Genomic DNA, 16464 nt, shown 5'->3' with positions numbered 1-16464 from the left:
TTTCACTAAATACATTACATTGTTCGTTGTTATTTTAGTTGTTCCTACTTGCTAAATTCCTATCACCTCTTTACTGTACCAAATAAAGACTTGGAATCGGAATATATACATTATAGCGTAACTTGTAGTCCCTGTGCTTAGACTTGCTGTGGTGTGGGGCAGTGTATTGGGAACGTGAATAGGCTACCGACATGTCTCTGAGAAATGCTGTATTTCTTTCGCTTCCCTCCTTGTTCTCCTGTGTGTCCAGAGGACTTTGCCCGAGCCGTTGCAAAACTGATTGACCCAGAATACAGCAACCATTTCAAAGGCGACATGCAAGACTTTATCAAGAAAAACGACCTTGGCACCACTGACATACCGGATAATATGCATGGCGTTATCAGGTGGGCCGTGGACAAAGCTGGAACGCGTGAAATCACCCTGGCTGAGTTGAAAAAGATTGCGCTACGCCTGAATCCCGACAAGAAGAAAAGGATTGAGAAAACATTCCAGTGAGTTAACCAAGAATGACTCATATCATTGTTATACGGTATTTTGGTGACATGGTCCGGGTCGGGGCCAGGGAGAAGGGATGGGGTGATGGGTGGGGGGGGGGGGGTTGTCACCGGTGGTCAAATTTGTTTGAGAAAGTGATGAACGGGCTGTGCTGGTATCCTGCCTACACCTTAGCTTGGCGTCTGAGCACTGAACCGCCTTTTCGCTTCCAGAGTTATGGCCAGGTCAAAATAGTAGAGAGGAGGGGGGGGGGGGGGGAGGGGACAGGGAAAACAGTTACCCCGTAACCGATTTTCCCATTTTTCAAATAACTGTCTTGCAACGCTAAATGCAACGTACGGAGCGAACGCCTGCCAGAATGGCATGAAAAAACACAAATAATCGGAGAATGAGGAGGGGCAGCACTTTTTCACTGAAGGGTGAGCAAACAGAATAGGCGGGGGGGGGCTGTGTCCCCCAACCCCCCCCCCCCCCCTCTCGCTACAGCCCCGCGCTTCCGCGGGACCCCACCACCCATGAGCAGCGGTCAGATGCAGTTCCTCAACAGTGGGAAGGATAGATGAAATCCACCTACCAGAGGCCAAAGCCGAAATCCCATTTGCCACAACCAAGTTTTTCTCAAGCCAGACCACAAGTTCCTAATTCACAGTGAGTCGCACCTAGGCTGGGAAAAAACCTTCCGCTTCCAAGGATTACCTGAACTGGCAAAATTATAGATTTCGAATAGAGGGCGGGGACCTAACTTGGAGATGAAACCGTCTTTCCTTCTAAAAATTTCTCCCCCCCCCTCCCCCTCTGTCTCTGCCTTTCTTTTTATTGCAGAATACCATATCTGTCGGCCTGATGGTGTGTCTGCGTGTCAATCTCTTACCCTCTCTGCTATTTTTCCCCTCTCTCCTTCTCTCTCTATCTCTCATTCTCTTTCTCTCTCTCTCTCTCTCTTTCTCTCTCCCTCTCTCTCTCTCTCTCTCTCTCTCTCTCTCTCTCTCTCTCTCTCTCTCTTTCTCTCTCCCTCTCTTTGTCTCTCTCTCTCTCTCGCTCTCTCTCACTCTTTCTCTCTCTCTCTTTCTCTCTCCCTCTCTTTGTCTCTCTCTCTCTCACTCTTTCTCTCTCTCTCTCTTTCTCTCTCCCTCTCTTTGTCTCTCTCTCTCTCGCTCTCTCTCACTCTTTCTCTCTCTCTTGTTATTTGTCCTTGTTACAGTGATGAAACATGGTGAAGCGTCATCTTGAAGCTGCCCTGCCCAGCAGTGGCCTCTATTCGTTCCTGGCTTAACTGTCAACTGTCTACATTCTACTGGTAGAGAGTCACTCGACAGCAGAACACCTCAAGCATCTGAAGACCATCTTCCATCACTTGGCAGAGTATGGTTTGGCGGTCATTGTCAGCAAGTTTGTCTTCATGCAGCCCTCCGTGACACTCCTGGGTCACAATGTCAAAGCCACTGCCGGCGGTGGCATTGAGACACTGGCAGAGAAGGTCAAGGTCATGGTGGACTACCCTGCTCCAGACACTCACTCTGCTCTCTACCTCGCTTTCTGGGTTTGGTAAATCTCTACCGACGCTTCATCCCGGATTGTGCATGCATTCTTCAGCCGCTCTCGTATTTGTTAGCAGGCCCTCAATCTCCCATGCACCTTTGTCGCGAACGTAGCAAATACATGAAAATAAATTCGGAATAACTAATTTGTATTTTGCATTACATGACGATGATTAACATTAGTGTTTTTGTATATACCATGACAATGATTTTGCTCTCTTACTCTCTCTTACATTGTGGCTGATTCCACGCTTGGGTTAGCAGAATTCTGGTTCCCTATCTTCATTTCTAAGAATTGACTCCATTCCACTTCAAAGTAGCTTCGAAGGTAGTCTTCATTTCTCTAGTCTTTGCATTTCGTTCTCAAACAAATTCTTTGTTAAGTTTTCGTACCGTGTCTAGTCTCGCGCTCTTGATTTGTTTTGCTCGCGCGTGACTTTCCTTTCTGTTTTTTTTTGTTATGCATGACCCTGATGACGTATTGGTATGATGTATATGTGCACTTGATCACTTGCCTACGTGACTACGTGTTCACTAACTACAGCCAGTACTAGGCTAGTGTACTTTAGCTGTAGGGTAGTGTACTTTAGCTGTAGGCTAGTGTACTTTAGCTGTAGGCTAGTGCACTTTAGCTGTAGGCTAGTGCACTTTAGCTGTAGGCTAGTGTACTTTAGCTGTAGGCTAGTGTACTTTAGCGATTCGCTCTCCTTAATACTATTTCTTCTGCGTTTCTATTTTGCACTAGTTCCTTTTTCCACCATTCCACGTCAATGAAAGTTGTGGTCGCCATTTTAATGCATGATCGTTGTGCACAGATGCATGTGGATGCAGCTGCCCTGTTTCCTTTACTTTTGAATCTTTATTGAGAAAGAACCTTTCCTAATCATAAATGAAGAAACATTGTTTGTAAATTTGTTCCTTGGCTCACCATCTGAGTTCTTAAAGCTATTATTCATTTTCTGCTGCCCCCGGTTATTTCTTTTATTAGTAATATTACTTTCTTTGTGCCTAAGGCGAGTGTTTGGCCATGATCAGTATACTTCTATCGATTTCATTCTCACCAAATATAACCTGTATACTTTCTCTCGCCGTGTAAACTTGAAGCTGTTTGTGTTTGTTTTTAGGTGTCTATCTCGTTGCACCAGTCCTCTTTTAAGCACGATATTTACCCCGCGCTCTGCATCGTGCCGCACAAATGCTGCTACCCGCGGTCAAGCTTCAGCTGCTCTGAACCTACCCAGAGCTACGTCTCGTTACGGCCTGAATTCTATTTCATTTTTGGCAGCAGACAGATGGAACATGCTTTCACCTGGATGTCGTCAAGCTAAGCCCCTTTCTGCATTTGTCACAAGCACCAAGTCATTCCTAGGGTTCCCAGTAAAAAGGCAACGCCTGTTGGGAGTTCCCTAGTAAAATAATAAATTCTACTACTGCTACTACTACTCTTTGCCTTGGCTTTCTTGTTATTGGTCAACTTGCCCGTTAGAATCTGCGAAGTAAAATAAACAACAACAACAACAACAACAACAACAACAACAACAACAACAACAACAACAACAAATTAATAGATAGGTTCCGGGTATGATTTTCCTTGCCAAGCTCCGTATGGACGCTACGGATATTTTCCACGCGTACTTCAGACGATTTTTCGGCACGGGGAATCCACGTGGACTGGCTTTCATACGAACCATGGTACCATGGTTCGTATGAACATTTTGCGTCATCGAATGCAGAAAGATTTTTGTGTACAAATTAGGCACGAGAAACATCGATTTTCCGCGGGAAGTTTTGATTTCGGTACAAATTTTCAAATTAAAATGCAAAGAGTGGGGATATGACGTGTTTGCTATCGTAACCTAGGCAATGCAGGCAAACACATAAGTTCCGTACTGCGGTGTATTTTACTGCTCGAAAACGACTTATAAAAATTCCGTAGCGCCTCTACGAATTTTGACACGAAAAATCGTACTCCAGAACCTCTCTAATGCCGTTCATGTCTGTTGGTTGGAGATGCAATGATGTTGCGAGTCACGACATGAAAATTGGGTGCAAAAACCCCATTGCCTCGACGGAATAAGGAACGTCTGGGTTAGTCAAAGCAGAGTCAGACGCCAATAGTGATACTGGTAAGTTGAAAATGGATACGGTCACCCTACCGGCGCAACTGATTTCCGTGAGCTGCTCGCTTCTCGCTCCACATAATTATACTGGCATTGACTACAACGCACAGCAACTTGCGGTACGGGGGAGTGCCGGCCAGCGGAGTGAGAGGCTACGGAAAGAAATACGTAGACACTGCCGGAACAGAATGTTGGCGGAGCCAAGTATCTACGAGACAGGATTCAGGGTCGGCCGGGTAGACACTGCCGAAGCAGAATGTTGGCGGAGCCAAGTATCTACAAGAGTCTGCGTCCGAGGGACGGCGACCGAGGGCCCTGAGTAGCCGGAAATGAGCGTGGCCAACACCCCGTTTAGTCACTTTATCAAAGCAAATTAGTAATGAGAAATGGGAGGTGGGAGGGTGAAACACTACGAGCAAGCAAGAATGATCGCCGCACAGAACGGATCGAAAATATATAGCACAGCAAACTCTAGCAAGACATGCAACGATACATGTTACCCACTTTGAGCTACAAGCAAGCGTCATCAGCACAGATTGAGCGGTAGCACAAAGCTGAATGCACCCATTAATCTGCATTATCACCATAATGCTAAATTAACTACAACACACAGCAACTTGCCGTACGGGGGAGTGCCGGCCAGCGGAGTGAGAGGCTACGGAAAGAAATACGTAGACACTGCAGGAGCAGAATGTTGGCGGAGCCAAGTATCTACGAGAGAGGATTCAGGGTCGGCCGGGTAGACACAGCCAAAGCAGAATGTTGGCGGGGCCAAGTATCTACAAGAGTCTGCATCCGAGGGACGGCGACGGAGGGCCCTGAGTAGTCGGAAATGAGCGTGGCCCATAATGGCCGGCAATTCCCTCACCGAAGAAGCCACGAGCGCAGTTGTGCAAACAGCAGGGGAGCGAGAGGTCGCCCAGAGTGGAAAGTAAGAAGTAAGGTAGAGGCAATAATGGTTCGTGCATTGACTCAGCACGAAATATAGAATCAATGAGGCCATCGCCAAGAGTCCATGCAACACACACATGAATACAGGGCACACCACGCAATTAAATAGGCCCACTGTGAAGAGCCATAGAAACAGACAGCAGGTCCGACGGATCTGTGCGAATGTACCTCAGAACACAGTCACTTTGCCACCTACCCATAGCACGGATTTTCCACAAAGGAACGCCGTTTGCAACAGCCGTTGTCGCCGCACCAATCCTGAAGGAGTGGCCACTATATTCAGCCACATTACTCACCCCGGACAACTGCAGGAGGGCTCTCAGTTTAGCAGTGAAGCGACGGCGAGTCAGCGCTGACATAAACCGGAACAAGGGCTGCAACAACGGCGGCTTACTGCGTGACGAGTACTCCACCATGGCAACAACGGGACAATATTGTGGCGTTGCTGGCCCGATGTATAGGGTCATGCCTCTGGCAGACGGGTCCGTCTTGGACCGCTTCACAACAAACTCTAACGCGGGCTTACCACCATGGTACGCGATTTTCACACTATCACCGGCAGCATCAAATCTCGGGTCGAACGGTGCGTGATCGCTTACAGTAAACTCAGCGCATCGCAGGAAGCCGTGGAACGCCAACAGGATTGCGGCTTGCAGCATTACGCGATCGTCTGGAGTAGAAGAACGGGTTATTCCGCAACCGGTCCACAACAGACCGGATCAGATCACTTGTCAGTGGAAGACGAGTCATGGACGGAGCAGTGCCCTTCACTCTCTAATGCACTTAAGCACGCGCGGTAGCAAGGTAGCGCCTGTCGTAGGATCATCCATGCCACACTGGAGATGCAGATTACGAACGGCCGAGATGTAATTGGCCACTGTACCTGGCTTCACAGATCTCGCCAAGTAGGTCGCAAAGCTCGATAATATACTGTCTCTCGCCGGCAACGGGTCCCATCGGCACAACTGGCAGAACTCCCGGTAGCGTTGTTCTCAATAACGGTATGCTGCCCTGGTAGATGGCGCAATGGCAAGGGACGCGTATCGGGCTGTTTCGCTGCTTAGTCCCAGGAGGGAAGGGGCACTGTCGTGTCCGGTCCTGTCGAGCCCCGCGGGGCGATCATCCGAAATTCCTGCATTTTTAAACGAGAGAGGGCATCCGCAATTGCATTAGACTTGCCAAGCACATGACGAACTACGACACAGAAGTTGTGCCTTGCACACACAAAGAACAGTTTCCGGATAAGGGCCATCACAGGTGGAGACTTTGACGTGCCCGAAGCCAGGCAATCAACCACAGCCTGATTGTCGCAGTGGAATGCTATGCGAAACCGGCACCACATATGTCCCCACGTGGCACACGCGACGAGAATAGGAAACAGTTCCTTGTACTCAATGGACAAGTCTATGGTGTCTTGCTCCCAGCGGCTGTGCATCCACCTGCCCTCGTTGGCATAATAGGCGCCCCATCCAATGGTGCCACCAGCATCAGAGTATACTTGAAGTAGATCTAAGTCGGTACTGGAAGTCTCGGGTTGGTACAGGAAGAACCACTTACCATTCCAACTAGCTAAGAACTCCTGCCACCACAGAAGGTCCTTACGACAGTCACTGCTCAAGGTAATGCGGTAATGCCGAGGTACCTTGCTGAACTTCTTAGCGGTGTCCCATAATCTGCGCATAAACGTGCGGCCCGAAACAATCACCTGCGCAGCAAAAGAGAGCTTGCCCAAAAGAGAGACGAACTTTGCTGCGGGGATGGAGCGAGTTGAGCTAGCATCGAGGACGAGTTGTTTTATATCCGCTAGCTTGTCATCTGGTAGCCGAGCTTCGAACCGTTCGGAATTCAACGTGATGCCAAGGAATGTCAACTCCGTCATAGGGCCCTACAGCTTCTCCAACGCCAGGGGAACGCCGAGGTATGTGAAGGCTTCTTCAATAATAGAGCGTTGCATGGACGCGAGGGACAAGGAAGGCGCAGACACAGAGAGGTAGTCGTCCAGATAATGCATGATGATCGGAATGGCGAACTGGTGACGCAAAATCCACTCAACGGCTTCCGCAACCTGGTTGAAAATGAACGGGTTATAACGCAGACCAAACGGTAACACCTTCTCGAAATAGTACTGGTTCTGCCAATGAATGCCCAACAGCGGCCAGTCATCAGTGGAGACTGGAATGAGCCAGAACGCGTTGCGGATGTCGAGCTTCGTCAATAGGGCGCCGCGGCCCACTGACATGATGGCACGAACTGCATCGTCGACGTGGGTATTCTTCAAGCTGAACTTGTCCGCTGGTATGCCGTCATTTACGCTGGACCTTTCCGGTGCCGACAGATGGTGAATTACACGAAGACGACCGGTTTTCTTCGGAACAGTGCCAAGCCCACACGACTGCATGGGGCTAAATGGTGGCGTGGTAAATGGACCAGCTTTCATACCGTCCTTGCACCTGCTGGCTTCTCGCTCCACATATACTGGCACACACAGAGACAAAGACTTCAATAGCGACAACACACAAAGTTAAGGGTAGTTGGCCGCAGCCAGATGTAAACCGGATAACGAGTGAGGTATGGAAGCAAGGACTGAGAACAGAGTGTCTTAGATAGAATAGGCGCACCAGTGGATAGCAGAAATAGGCCATGATGCAGAACCACTTGGGACCGTCAGATTAGTTTTCCTGGACCGAGCCAGCTTGGAAAATAGACCTCGCGCAGACGGGCGCAGTTGTGAGGGAAAACAACGGGTGTATATCCCCAATGGCGATTAGGCATAATGTAGGCATGGCAAGCACATCACGGCAAAAAGTGATAAAAAAGCCAGCAATGATAATATGCACAGAAATGAAGGGTGGGAGGGCAGGGACACTGGTGAGACTCAAAACTGCTGAAGAAGTCAGGAAAAGAAGCGACAATAAAGAACACACCAGATGCCATATTTGCAGCTGAAAATGTTTCGCGAGAAATCATTTCTCGCCTATCTCGCTGCGCTCGGCCGGCGAGAAATACAACTTCAATGCATATTGCGAAATCTGCAACATGAGCAGCACGATGCGGACAGGTTTATTGCCTGGCACATGCCCCCGAATGAGGTACAAGACTTCCTGGTAAGCTTCGAGTGCATTGTCGAACGATTAGAAATCAATACAGGGTACCTCACTTCAAACTCTCCAACTACGGTCTTTTCGCTGCATAAGTTCACTTCACTTCCAAAAATAATAATAATAATAAATAATATTAGTCAACCTTGGATTATGCAAGCATCGCATATATCCACTCTCTTTGTTCAGTCAACCTTTGAGTATGCAAGCAACGCTTATATCCATTCTCTTTGTTCTACTTCGAACTATGATAAGTATGTCCGTTTGTTCAATAGATACCTCAGAGTAGTATTGGGTTTTGATAAGTTCACCAGTGATTCTCACATTCTTAGCCTTTACAGCCTTTACCATAATTTTTGGTGCGCGACAATTTGAAACTGTTTATTCTTTTGTTCCGGTTCATCCGTAGCGGAACCTGCAGCTCTTCGCTTCAAGCAATCTTTACCTGCAGGCTGCCGCTGCTATTGCTCTCACACCACTAGGGTCCAGCGGATAATGCCGGTATTATTTTCGGCATTATACGACTATCCGAGCATCAGAGCATTAGAAAGGAACAAAACGAGCATCATGTAAGGTTTGAGCGGTATAACGAGTTTCATAGTGGACAATATGGGGAAATAGCCTTTTTTGGTGTGGTAGTAGGTGGAAGCAAATTTTGTTGCTCCGCCAATCGGCTCCTTACTTTTGTTTTGTTTGTCGAGCACTGACCAAGGAAGCACAGCTATGGCGGACTCAACCCTAGACCTAGCCCTGATCGAGTTCAATGTGTTGCAGCAGGTAGCCAAGGACGCCCGAATTCCAGGATGGGACGACCTATCCAGGGCGGACCTCGTGTTCGCTCTCCGTAAGCAGGGCCAGGGAGCCAGCGCACCAGCCAGAGGAGCGCCATCTGAAACCGGTATGGTACCAATTGCATCAGAACTGTAGTCCGAGCACTTTCAAATGAGATTTCGCAACTACGAAATGTGATTGAAACAAGTAAGTCTTCGCAAGAAAACTTCGAAGCCCAATTGTCACGATTGCGGGAAGAGATGGGGAGCTCAAAAGTCAGCAAGTGCGAGCCCCGGGAGTGCCACTAACCACTCGGTACCAACCGAATACGTACGCTGCCACCCTTTCACGTGCATCTACTACAGAGCCCAATGTACAAGTAGGTCCAAATATGTACACTTCTACCATTCCTGGCGCATCCTCTACAGAGCCCATTGTACAAGTAGGTTCCCAGTACGCACCTCCCGCACCCAAACATGGCACGCGACTGACCAGCTCTGGCACTCCTGGTGACACTGACCGTAATGGTTGGCAGTATCTTCCACACCGACACATGGCTCGTGCTCCCGCACTGCAGCGTTCTATCACATCACAGTACAAAAAGCCGATGTCCAGTAAGCGAGGCAGCCTCCAGGGGGCAGAAAGGATCAAGCGGAAGTGCTTCTACCTCGGAAATGTCGATCCTGGGTGTGAGGCTGACTCTATCAGGGAGTGGTGCAAAAAGAAAGCAGTTGACGTCCTCAGTTGCTCAATTTCGGAGTCCAAGTACTTTGGTACTGCTTATGCTCACCTTGTTGTTCAGGCTGAGCATACTGACCAGGTTCTCGAAGAAGATTTCTGGCCAAGCAAAGTTTCCATCAGGGAATGGAGATTTGCATCTGACAGCACAACCTTGGATCAGTCTGCTAGTAACTAAACCATGCAATTGGACCCACACCCACCTTCCTCACTGAACCCACACGCACACCCATTCTTTCCTACCAGACACTCCCTTCCCACTCACCAGCATTCTTCACCACCCCAGCTCACACTCCTATCAACAAACTGTCGTTCCGTAGTAAATAAGTGTACAGAGCTTACTATTGCTGCTGAAGAGTGGCAGCCTGACATAATCTGCCTAACTGAAACCTGGCTCGACCCGAATATTGCACTTAAAATTACGCGTAATGACACCTTCCGGAGGGACAGGCCCCCTGCAGAGAATAAGTCCGGGACAAGTGCAAGAGGTTATGGTGGTGTCTCTATCCTTGTTCGACAGAATAAGTTTAAGTCTGTTGCCATGCGTCCCGATCTAGCTCGCGATGGGTGCGAAGCCGTTTGGGTTCAACTCCAGCCGTATCCGGCTGCAGCTGAGCCGATCCTCCTCTGCTGCAGTTATCGTCCACCTTCTGCTAAGCCGACAGATATAGCAAGGTACTGCCAGACTGTCGAAGACGTACTCATTACTCTTCCTCTTTCATCTTCTCACGTTATCTTGACCGGTGATTTTAACAGCAAGCACACGTCATGGTGTTCGACAGATTCCACCAATACTGCCGGTGCTGAATTGTATCGCACGCTCAGTCCATTTGGTCTTCACCAACTCGTCAACACATGTACATACACGTCACCCTCTGGTATCCAAGCCTGCTTGGATTTGGTATTTAGTAACCGTGCCAATCTCTCGTCTTGCGTCGAAACTGACTGCCCTCTGGGTGCCTCAGACCATGCCATTGTGTACTGCCAGTTCGATATCCCCCTGCCTCAGTCTCCCCGCGACATAACGTCTCAAGCTCAGGAGCCTAACCCTATGTCTTTCGATCTCCGACACGTCACACCTGCTGTGTGGGAAGCAGTCAATGCAGACTTAGACTCAGTACCTTGGAACTCATTAATATCCTCAGACGTGGACAGTGCACTTAGTAACCTGCACAGTGTCCTGCAGACTGTGCTGTCCAAGTATGTTCCCCTTCATAGCTCCCGCAAACCAAATCGAACTCCCTCAACCCCAGGGTCTACACGCAAATATCATCCATGGGTTTCCACTGAAGTACGCAAGGCTATCAAGTTGAAACGTGACCTATTCAGCCTCTCCAAGAAACTCCCTACGGACTACAACCTATCAGCATATAAGGCACAGCGGAACCAGGTGCCCGCTGGTGCCACCGCCAGTACATTCGTTCAATCAAAACAACACTTACCTCAGGCAGCACTACGCTTCACCAGTTTGTCCGCAGTCAGCGATCGCACAAAGTAAAACCTGGCATCCCTGACATTGCAAGCCCTGATGGGCTGCTGGTGTCCGACAGCTTCCAAAAAGCAACCATCCTCAACAAGCAGTTTACCTCTGTCGCGGTGCCTGATGACCCACGTTTAGTAATACCCCCTCTCCAATATGACACTCGTCTTACTCGCCAATTCACCCGCGTTCATATCACTACAGCAGATGTTCGTGAAGCCATCTCAAACCTGAAATCTGGGAAAGCGCCAGGGCTAGACGGTATCACGAACAATATGATAAAGGAGCTAGCTCCTGCGATTTCTTTTCCACTTAGCCGCCTATTTAACCTCTCCTTTAGGCCGTCATCACACCACGTTCTCCGACTCCCGTTTACGTCTACGTCTATGGTGAAAAAACCAAAACGGGTGGTCGTGTCATCAGACAGGCACAGTGCTTGACGCGTACACGCAGTCAGGTTTTTGGAGAAATTTGAACCCACGTACATCGAAGTACAGGGTCACTCGGAAAAAGGCTGGGGTAGATACGCACGTTCATACAAAAAGTCGTATACCCCCCCTCTCCATACCACGTCTACGTCTCCCGTTTCCTCTGCTCCCGTTTTCACCCCGTATACGGATCATCATGACAACCGACCAAAAACTCCTTACGTGGACGTAGACGCAGCGCTTTGTACCATGGTGTGATGACAGCCTTACCACAGGCAAGTTCCCTACTGACTGGAAACTGGCTAAAATTGTGCCTATTTACAAGTGTAATGGCAGCAAATCTCAAGCTAGTAACTATCGCCCAATTTCCCTCCTGTCCTGTATTTCCAAACTTTGCGAACGGCTCTTCTTCAATCAATTGTATAATCATATTTCTCCTGCTCTGGATCCCGCGCAATCTGGGTTTCGTCGTGGTGACTCGACCGCTCTACAGCTCACCAAGCTGATCCAAAACATTGCCGACCATCGTCATATGGGGCGGAAAGTTGCCATGTGCTTTTTCGACCTCGAGAAAGCTTTCGACACCGTGTGGCACCGCGCATTACTTGCTAAACTTTCCAAAGTTTTCGGTGTGTGTGACTCAGCGCTGGAGTGGATTACAGACTACCTATCCGACAGAACGCAAGTTGTCTTTGTAGGTGGAACTCTCTCAGATGCTTCACCTGTTCTGTCCGGAGTGCCCCAGGGATCCATCCTAGGGCCCCTCCTTTTCCTAGTGTATATAAATGATCTTCCCAGTCATGTTGAAGGTGTGTCCTTATTTGCTGACGATACTGCACTGCTCCGGTTCAATGAGTGTCTAGACAGGCTGCGAGACAGTCTCCAGCGCGGTATCAACGAAGTCCATCAGTGGATGACTACCTGGAGACTAAGACCTAATATCGCCAAGACTGAGATATTATTCCTGCCGAACTCAGAGCCAACCTATGCATTCACTCTTCCCGGATCCCTCACAGACCTCACAGTGGTAAAACAACACAAACATCTTGGTTTAGTCATTGACTCAGACTTATCGTCTAGTAGACATGTCGACTATATCTGTAGCAAAGTCAGTAAAGCTGTTGGCTACCTCGTGTCTCACTGCTCCCACCTACCGCTTGAATGCATTCGCCTTTTTTATCATTGCTATATTCTCCCCATTTTTCTCTATTGCTCAACCCCCTGGTCATCCCTACTTAGTAAATCGTTAATGAGTACCCTGGAAGTCCACAATAAGAGGATACTCAAAGTCCTTTTCCGCAAACCATCATACTTTCCTTCTGCCGAGCTGTATGATATGTTTAACACCTTCCCTATCTCTAGTCTAGCGAATCGAAAACTGTGTATTGTTGTTCATTCTATTCGTCTTGACAAAGCCCCGCCACACTTGCGTAAATATAACTGGTTTCTTCCCACTCGTCCTACGCGCAATCCCTGCACTTTACCTAAAGCCCGAACCTCAGCTTATACCAGATCTCCGTTTTTTGCTGCCTATTCTCTCTGGCTGGCCCTGCCTCTATCAGTTAAATCGTCTTGTACGCTAAAGGATTTCAAGGCCAACATGAAGCTCGTGTTCTAATAACTGCTAGTTCTTCATCCACATTTGTTTCTCTTTGCCTCCAGTAATGTGTAATATTTATTTATTTTTGCTTTGTTTTTGTTTACTGCCATGGCTGGCTACCGCCCCCCTCCCTCCATATTGGCCTATATTCTCTGGCCACGGGAAGGTGAAATAAATAAATAAATAAATAAAAATCCCAGGTTTTTGGCAAAAATCGGCTACAATCATGATCATGAGATGTTGTCTGATGATGATTGGTGTTTGCCATGAAACTCTGAGTAACAACAAAACAGTCCTATTTTACTCCTTTTGTATACCTCTTGCGTACTACGCTCCACGCATTCCGGGCATTTGTGCACTATGGATTGTACCGGAGCATGATTTTGTGATTGTGTAGACACGTAACACCTTTAGCACTAACGCTACATAACGATCGCTACATAAAAACGTTATGATTGTAGCGATGTGGTCAGGTAAATGTATACAAGAATAAAACTATTTTTGTTCAGTGACGTGTGGTAAAGCTTTTTTAGCTCTGAAAAATCTCTTGGTTGGGCATTTTAGCCCCACATATGCCCGTTCCGGGATCATGGAGGCCACTGATGTATCTCGGGAACCAGCTGAAGACGACTCATGGCGGAAAGTAAGCGCCAGAGACCTGATAGCCCGAACTGTTATATTTCCAGCTCCAAAGGATGTGAAACTCGGGGAGTACGTGAGCTGCCTCGAGCAACACGCAATTGGAGCCGAGCTCATCCTATCTATCCAGGTCAGTTCGGTAGGCCAATGCAGATTAACGTTCACAGATATCCAGCTTGCCCAGTTAGTCGTGAAGAACGGATTTCATATAAATGGACAACATATTCTTCCAAAATCCTTGACAGAAAACACTCATGTTCAGTTGCACATTCACGATGTTCCTGTGTGGGTGCCGGATGGCGCCTAGCGCCTAGTTCACATTCGACGCAACGCCGACGGTACAGGACGTAAGAGCTTGTCGGGAGGGCTGGGGCGAGCTGTAAAATCCTGTGCGAATCGTACGACACGACATGCAGCAGTCGTTGCGACGTTCAACGCCGAACTGCGCGAGTCATAAGGCAGATTCCACACTACACCAAATCCTGTCTAAAAAGCTATTTTTCAGGCACTTTTCAGGCAAGTTGCCATGGCGATCACTTTGAGAAACGCGCGAAAGTGAAAAGTGCTTGTTGTCTACAAAGCAACACCAGCACCCTCTTTCAAGGCAACTTTTTACCTTTCAGGACACTTTTCTGACTTTTCTTCAGCCTTTTCGATTTTTTCCGAATTTGTTTCCTGTCGTATCTTTCAGTTGTGAGCTGTCAACAATGCCTAGGGTCATGTTTAGCCAGGAGCTTGAGGGCAAGCTGATCGAGCTTTGGAACGGGCATTTGAGGCGACCTCCGGGCGGTACAGTTCGCAGGAGCTACGCGGAGGAGATCGCCACCACGCTGAATTTGTTTGCTGAACAGCTCCGGGAGTAGGCAACCTATACTGCGTCGATTGTCCATTCCAAAATCGACAACATGAAAACGAAGGCGAAAGGACTGTACGAGACATACACAAAGAAAACTGCCACCGGAGTGCCTGTTGGCGAGGTTGACGAATATTTGACCTATGATCTGGAATCCGCCTAGCGCCTACACAGCGTGGTCAAATTTCAAGATTTGGCACGCGAAAATGGGTGATATTCGAGGATTTGAACCAACAAAGAGCCTCTCCACAACCGCCGTTGCTACAATGTAGCAATGGCGGTGGTGGAGAGGCTTTTACATAATTATCATGTAGATCAAGCACAGGAAAGCCTCACAGACTAACCTTATATATATTTTATTATATATATTTATTACAACATCTCAAGACTCGGTGGAAACACCGGCCAATGTTAAAGAGAGTGGGTGATTGCCAACCACGGCGATAAATAAAAGTAAGGGGAGGGAAAAAGAAAGAGTAGCAAAATGAACAGCAACAACTCCGTAAAGAAAGAGAAAGATATTGTCAAATCAAAACAGTGAAAAACACAGAGACGCAAAGGACATGTGGATAATGAGCTATGCATGTCGTAGTAAATAAGGGGCGGCACGGATCTTAAACAGGCGGAGTGAGGTCAGGTCCTTAACTTCTCTGGGTAGAGTGAGCCAAACAGAATAAGCAATAAAGAGAGGGGAGCGCAAAAGAGTGGATGAGTTACACTTAGGGAGTAAGAGTGAGTTTCTAGTTCTTAGAGAAGAGAACCAATTAAAACACATGAGATGAGGTGGGCACAACTCAAGCCTAATAGAATGGACAAGAGAAGCCAGGTGTGCACTGCGTCCATGTGATAACGGGGTTGTGTGAGCGATTTTATAAAGGGCGGATGATGAGAGCATGCGGGGTTGACGGAGGAGAATTTTAAGGATTTTCTTGTGATGTATTTCAAGCTTTGCAGCAGCGGAAGAGGATAACCCAACCCAAGACGTATCTGCATAATGAAATATTGGGCGAAGGTAGGCGAAATAAAAAAGAAGCTTGCAAGAAAGTGGGAGGTAGGAGCAGTGGGGGGAGAGAATTCCTAAGGATTTACTTGATTTTTTACAGATATATTCGATGTGAGGTACCCAAGAGAGTGCAGAGTCAATCACAATGCCAAGGTGTTTGTGAGAAGACACTATGTCAATTGGATTTGGAAAGTTGGCATGGATGAGGGTTGTGAACTCCGGCTGGGGCGGGAAGAGCATGATCTTTGTTTTTGATAGATTTGGGAACAACCTCCAGGACGACATCCAGGAAAGAACTTCCTGAATGCCAGCACGCAAGTTGTTTTTCAGGCCAGTGAGGGAAGCTGATGAGGTGAGAAGGGTCGTGTCGTCAGCAAACAGAGACGTTCCAGGGAAGACTGCAGGTAAGTCGTTTACGTAAATTATAAATAGTAGGGGACCAAGAATTGATCCTTGAGGAACGCCCGACAATACTGGCTCTGCAGCCGAGGATGTGCCAAGCACAGTTACGTACTGATAACGCCCAGAGAGATAAGATTTCAGCCAGGAGAGTGGCTGTTTGCGTACCCTGAATGCATGCTCGAGCTTTGCCAAAAGTCCTCGATGCCAGACGGTATCAAAAGCCTTGGCCAAGTCAAAGAAGCAAATGCCAGCAAGCGCTCTGTTATCCCTATGCTGGCACACCTGCTGCACGATGCGGGTCAGTTGAAGAGAGGTGGAGTCGCCTTTACGAAACCCAGATTGTGC

At 48.1% G+C, this 16464-nt stretch overlaps 4 protein-coding genes across 4 annotated transcripts in view; 1 reads left to right on the top strand and 3 right to left on the bottom strand.

Annotated features, from left to right (window-relative positions):
• LOC135827769 (uncharacterized) overlaps window positions 1–3478 on the top strand; it is a 76063-nt gene extending 72585 nt beyond the window's left edge. Inside the window, exons 15-16 of the mRNA XM_065340216.1 lie at window positions 251–494; window positions 1700–3478. Of these exons, the coding sequence (XP_065196288.1) occupies window positions 251–494; window positions 1700–1715 (260 nt within the window). The 3' untranslated portion in view covers window positions 1716–3478. The remainder of the gene's footprint in view (window positions 1–250; window positions 495–1699) is intronic.
• Window positions 3479–5208: 1730 nt separating this feature from the next.
• Window positions 5209–5766, bottom strand: LOC135827069 (uncharacterized). The gene has a single exon (XM_065339593.1). The coding sequence runs from the start codon at window positions 5764–5766 to the stop codon at window positions 5209–5211; it is 558 nt and encodes a 185-aa protein (XP_065195665.1).
• A 401-nt stretch (window positions 5767–6167) lies between these two features.
• Window positions 6168–6986, bottom strand: LOC135827068 (uncharacterized). Its single transcript, XM_065339592.1, has one exon. The coding sequence runs from the start codon at window positions 6984–6986 to the stop codon at window positions 6168–6170; it is 819 nt and encodes a 272-aa protein (XP_065195664.1).
• Window positions 6987–6992: 6 nt separating this feature from the next.
• On the bottom strand, window positions 6993–7544 carry LOC135827067 (uncharacterized). Its single transcript, XM_065339590.1, has one exon. The coding sequence runs from the start codon at window positions 7542–7544 to the stop codon at window positions 6993–6995; it is 552 nt and encodes a 183-aa protein (XP_065195662.1).
• Between the last annotated feature and the right edge of the window lie 8920 nt (window positions 7545–16464).

This window comes from Sycon ciliatum, chromosome 11, assembly GCF_964019385.1.
Source record: "Sycon ciliatum chromosome 11, ocSycCili1.1, whole genome shotgun sequence".
NCBI classification, from domain to species: domain Eukaryota; kingdom Metazoa; phylum Porifera; class Calcarea; order Leucosolenida; family Sycettidae; genus Sycon; species Sycon ciliatum.
This window is presented reverse-complemented; position numbering and strand designations above follow the sequence as displayed.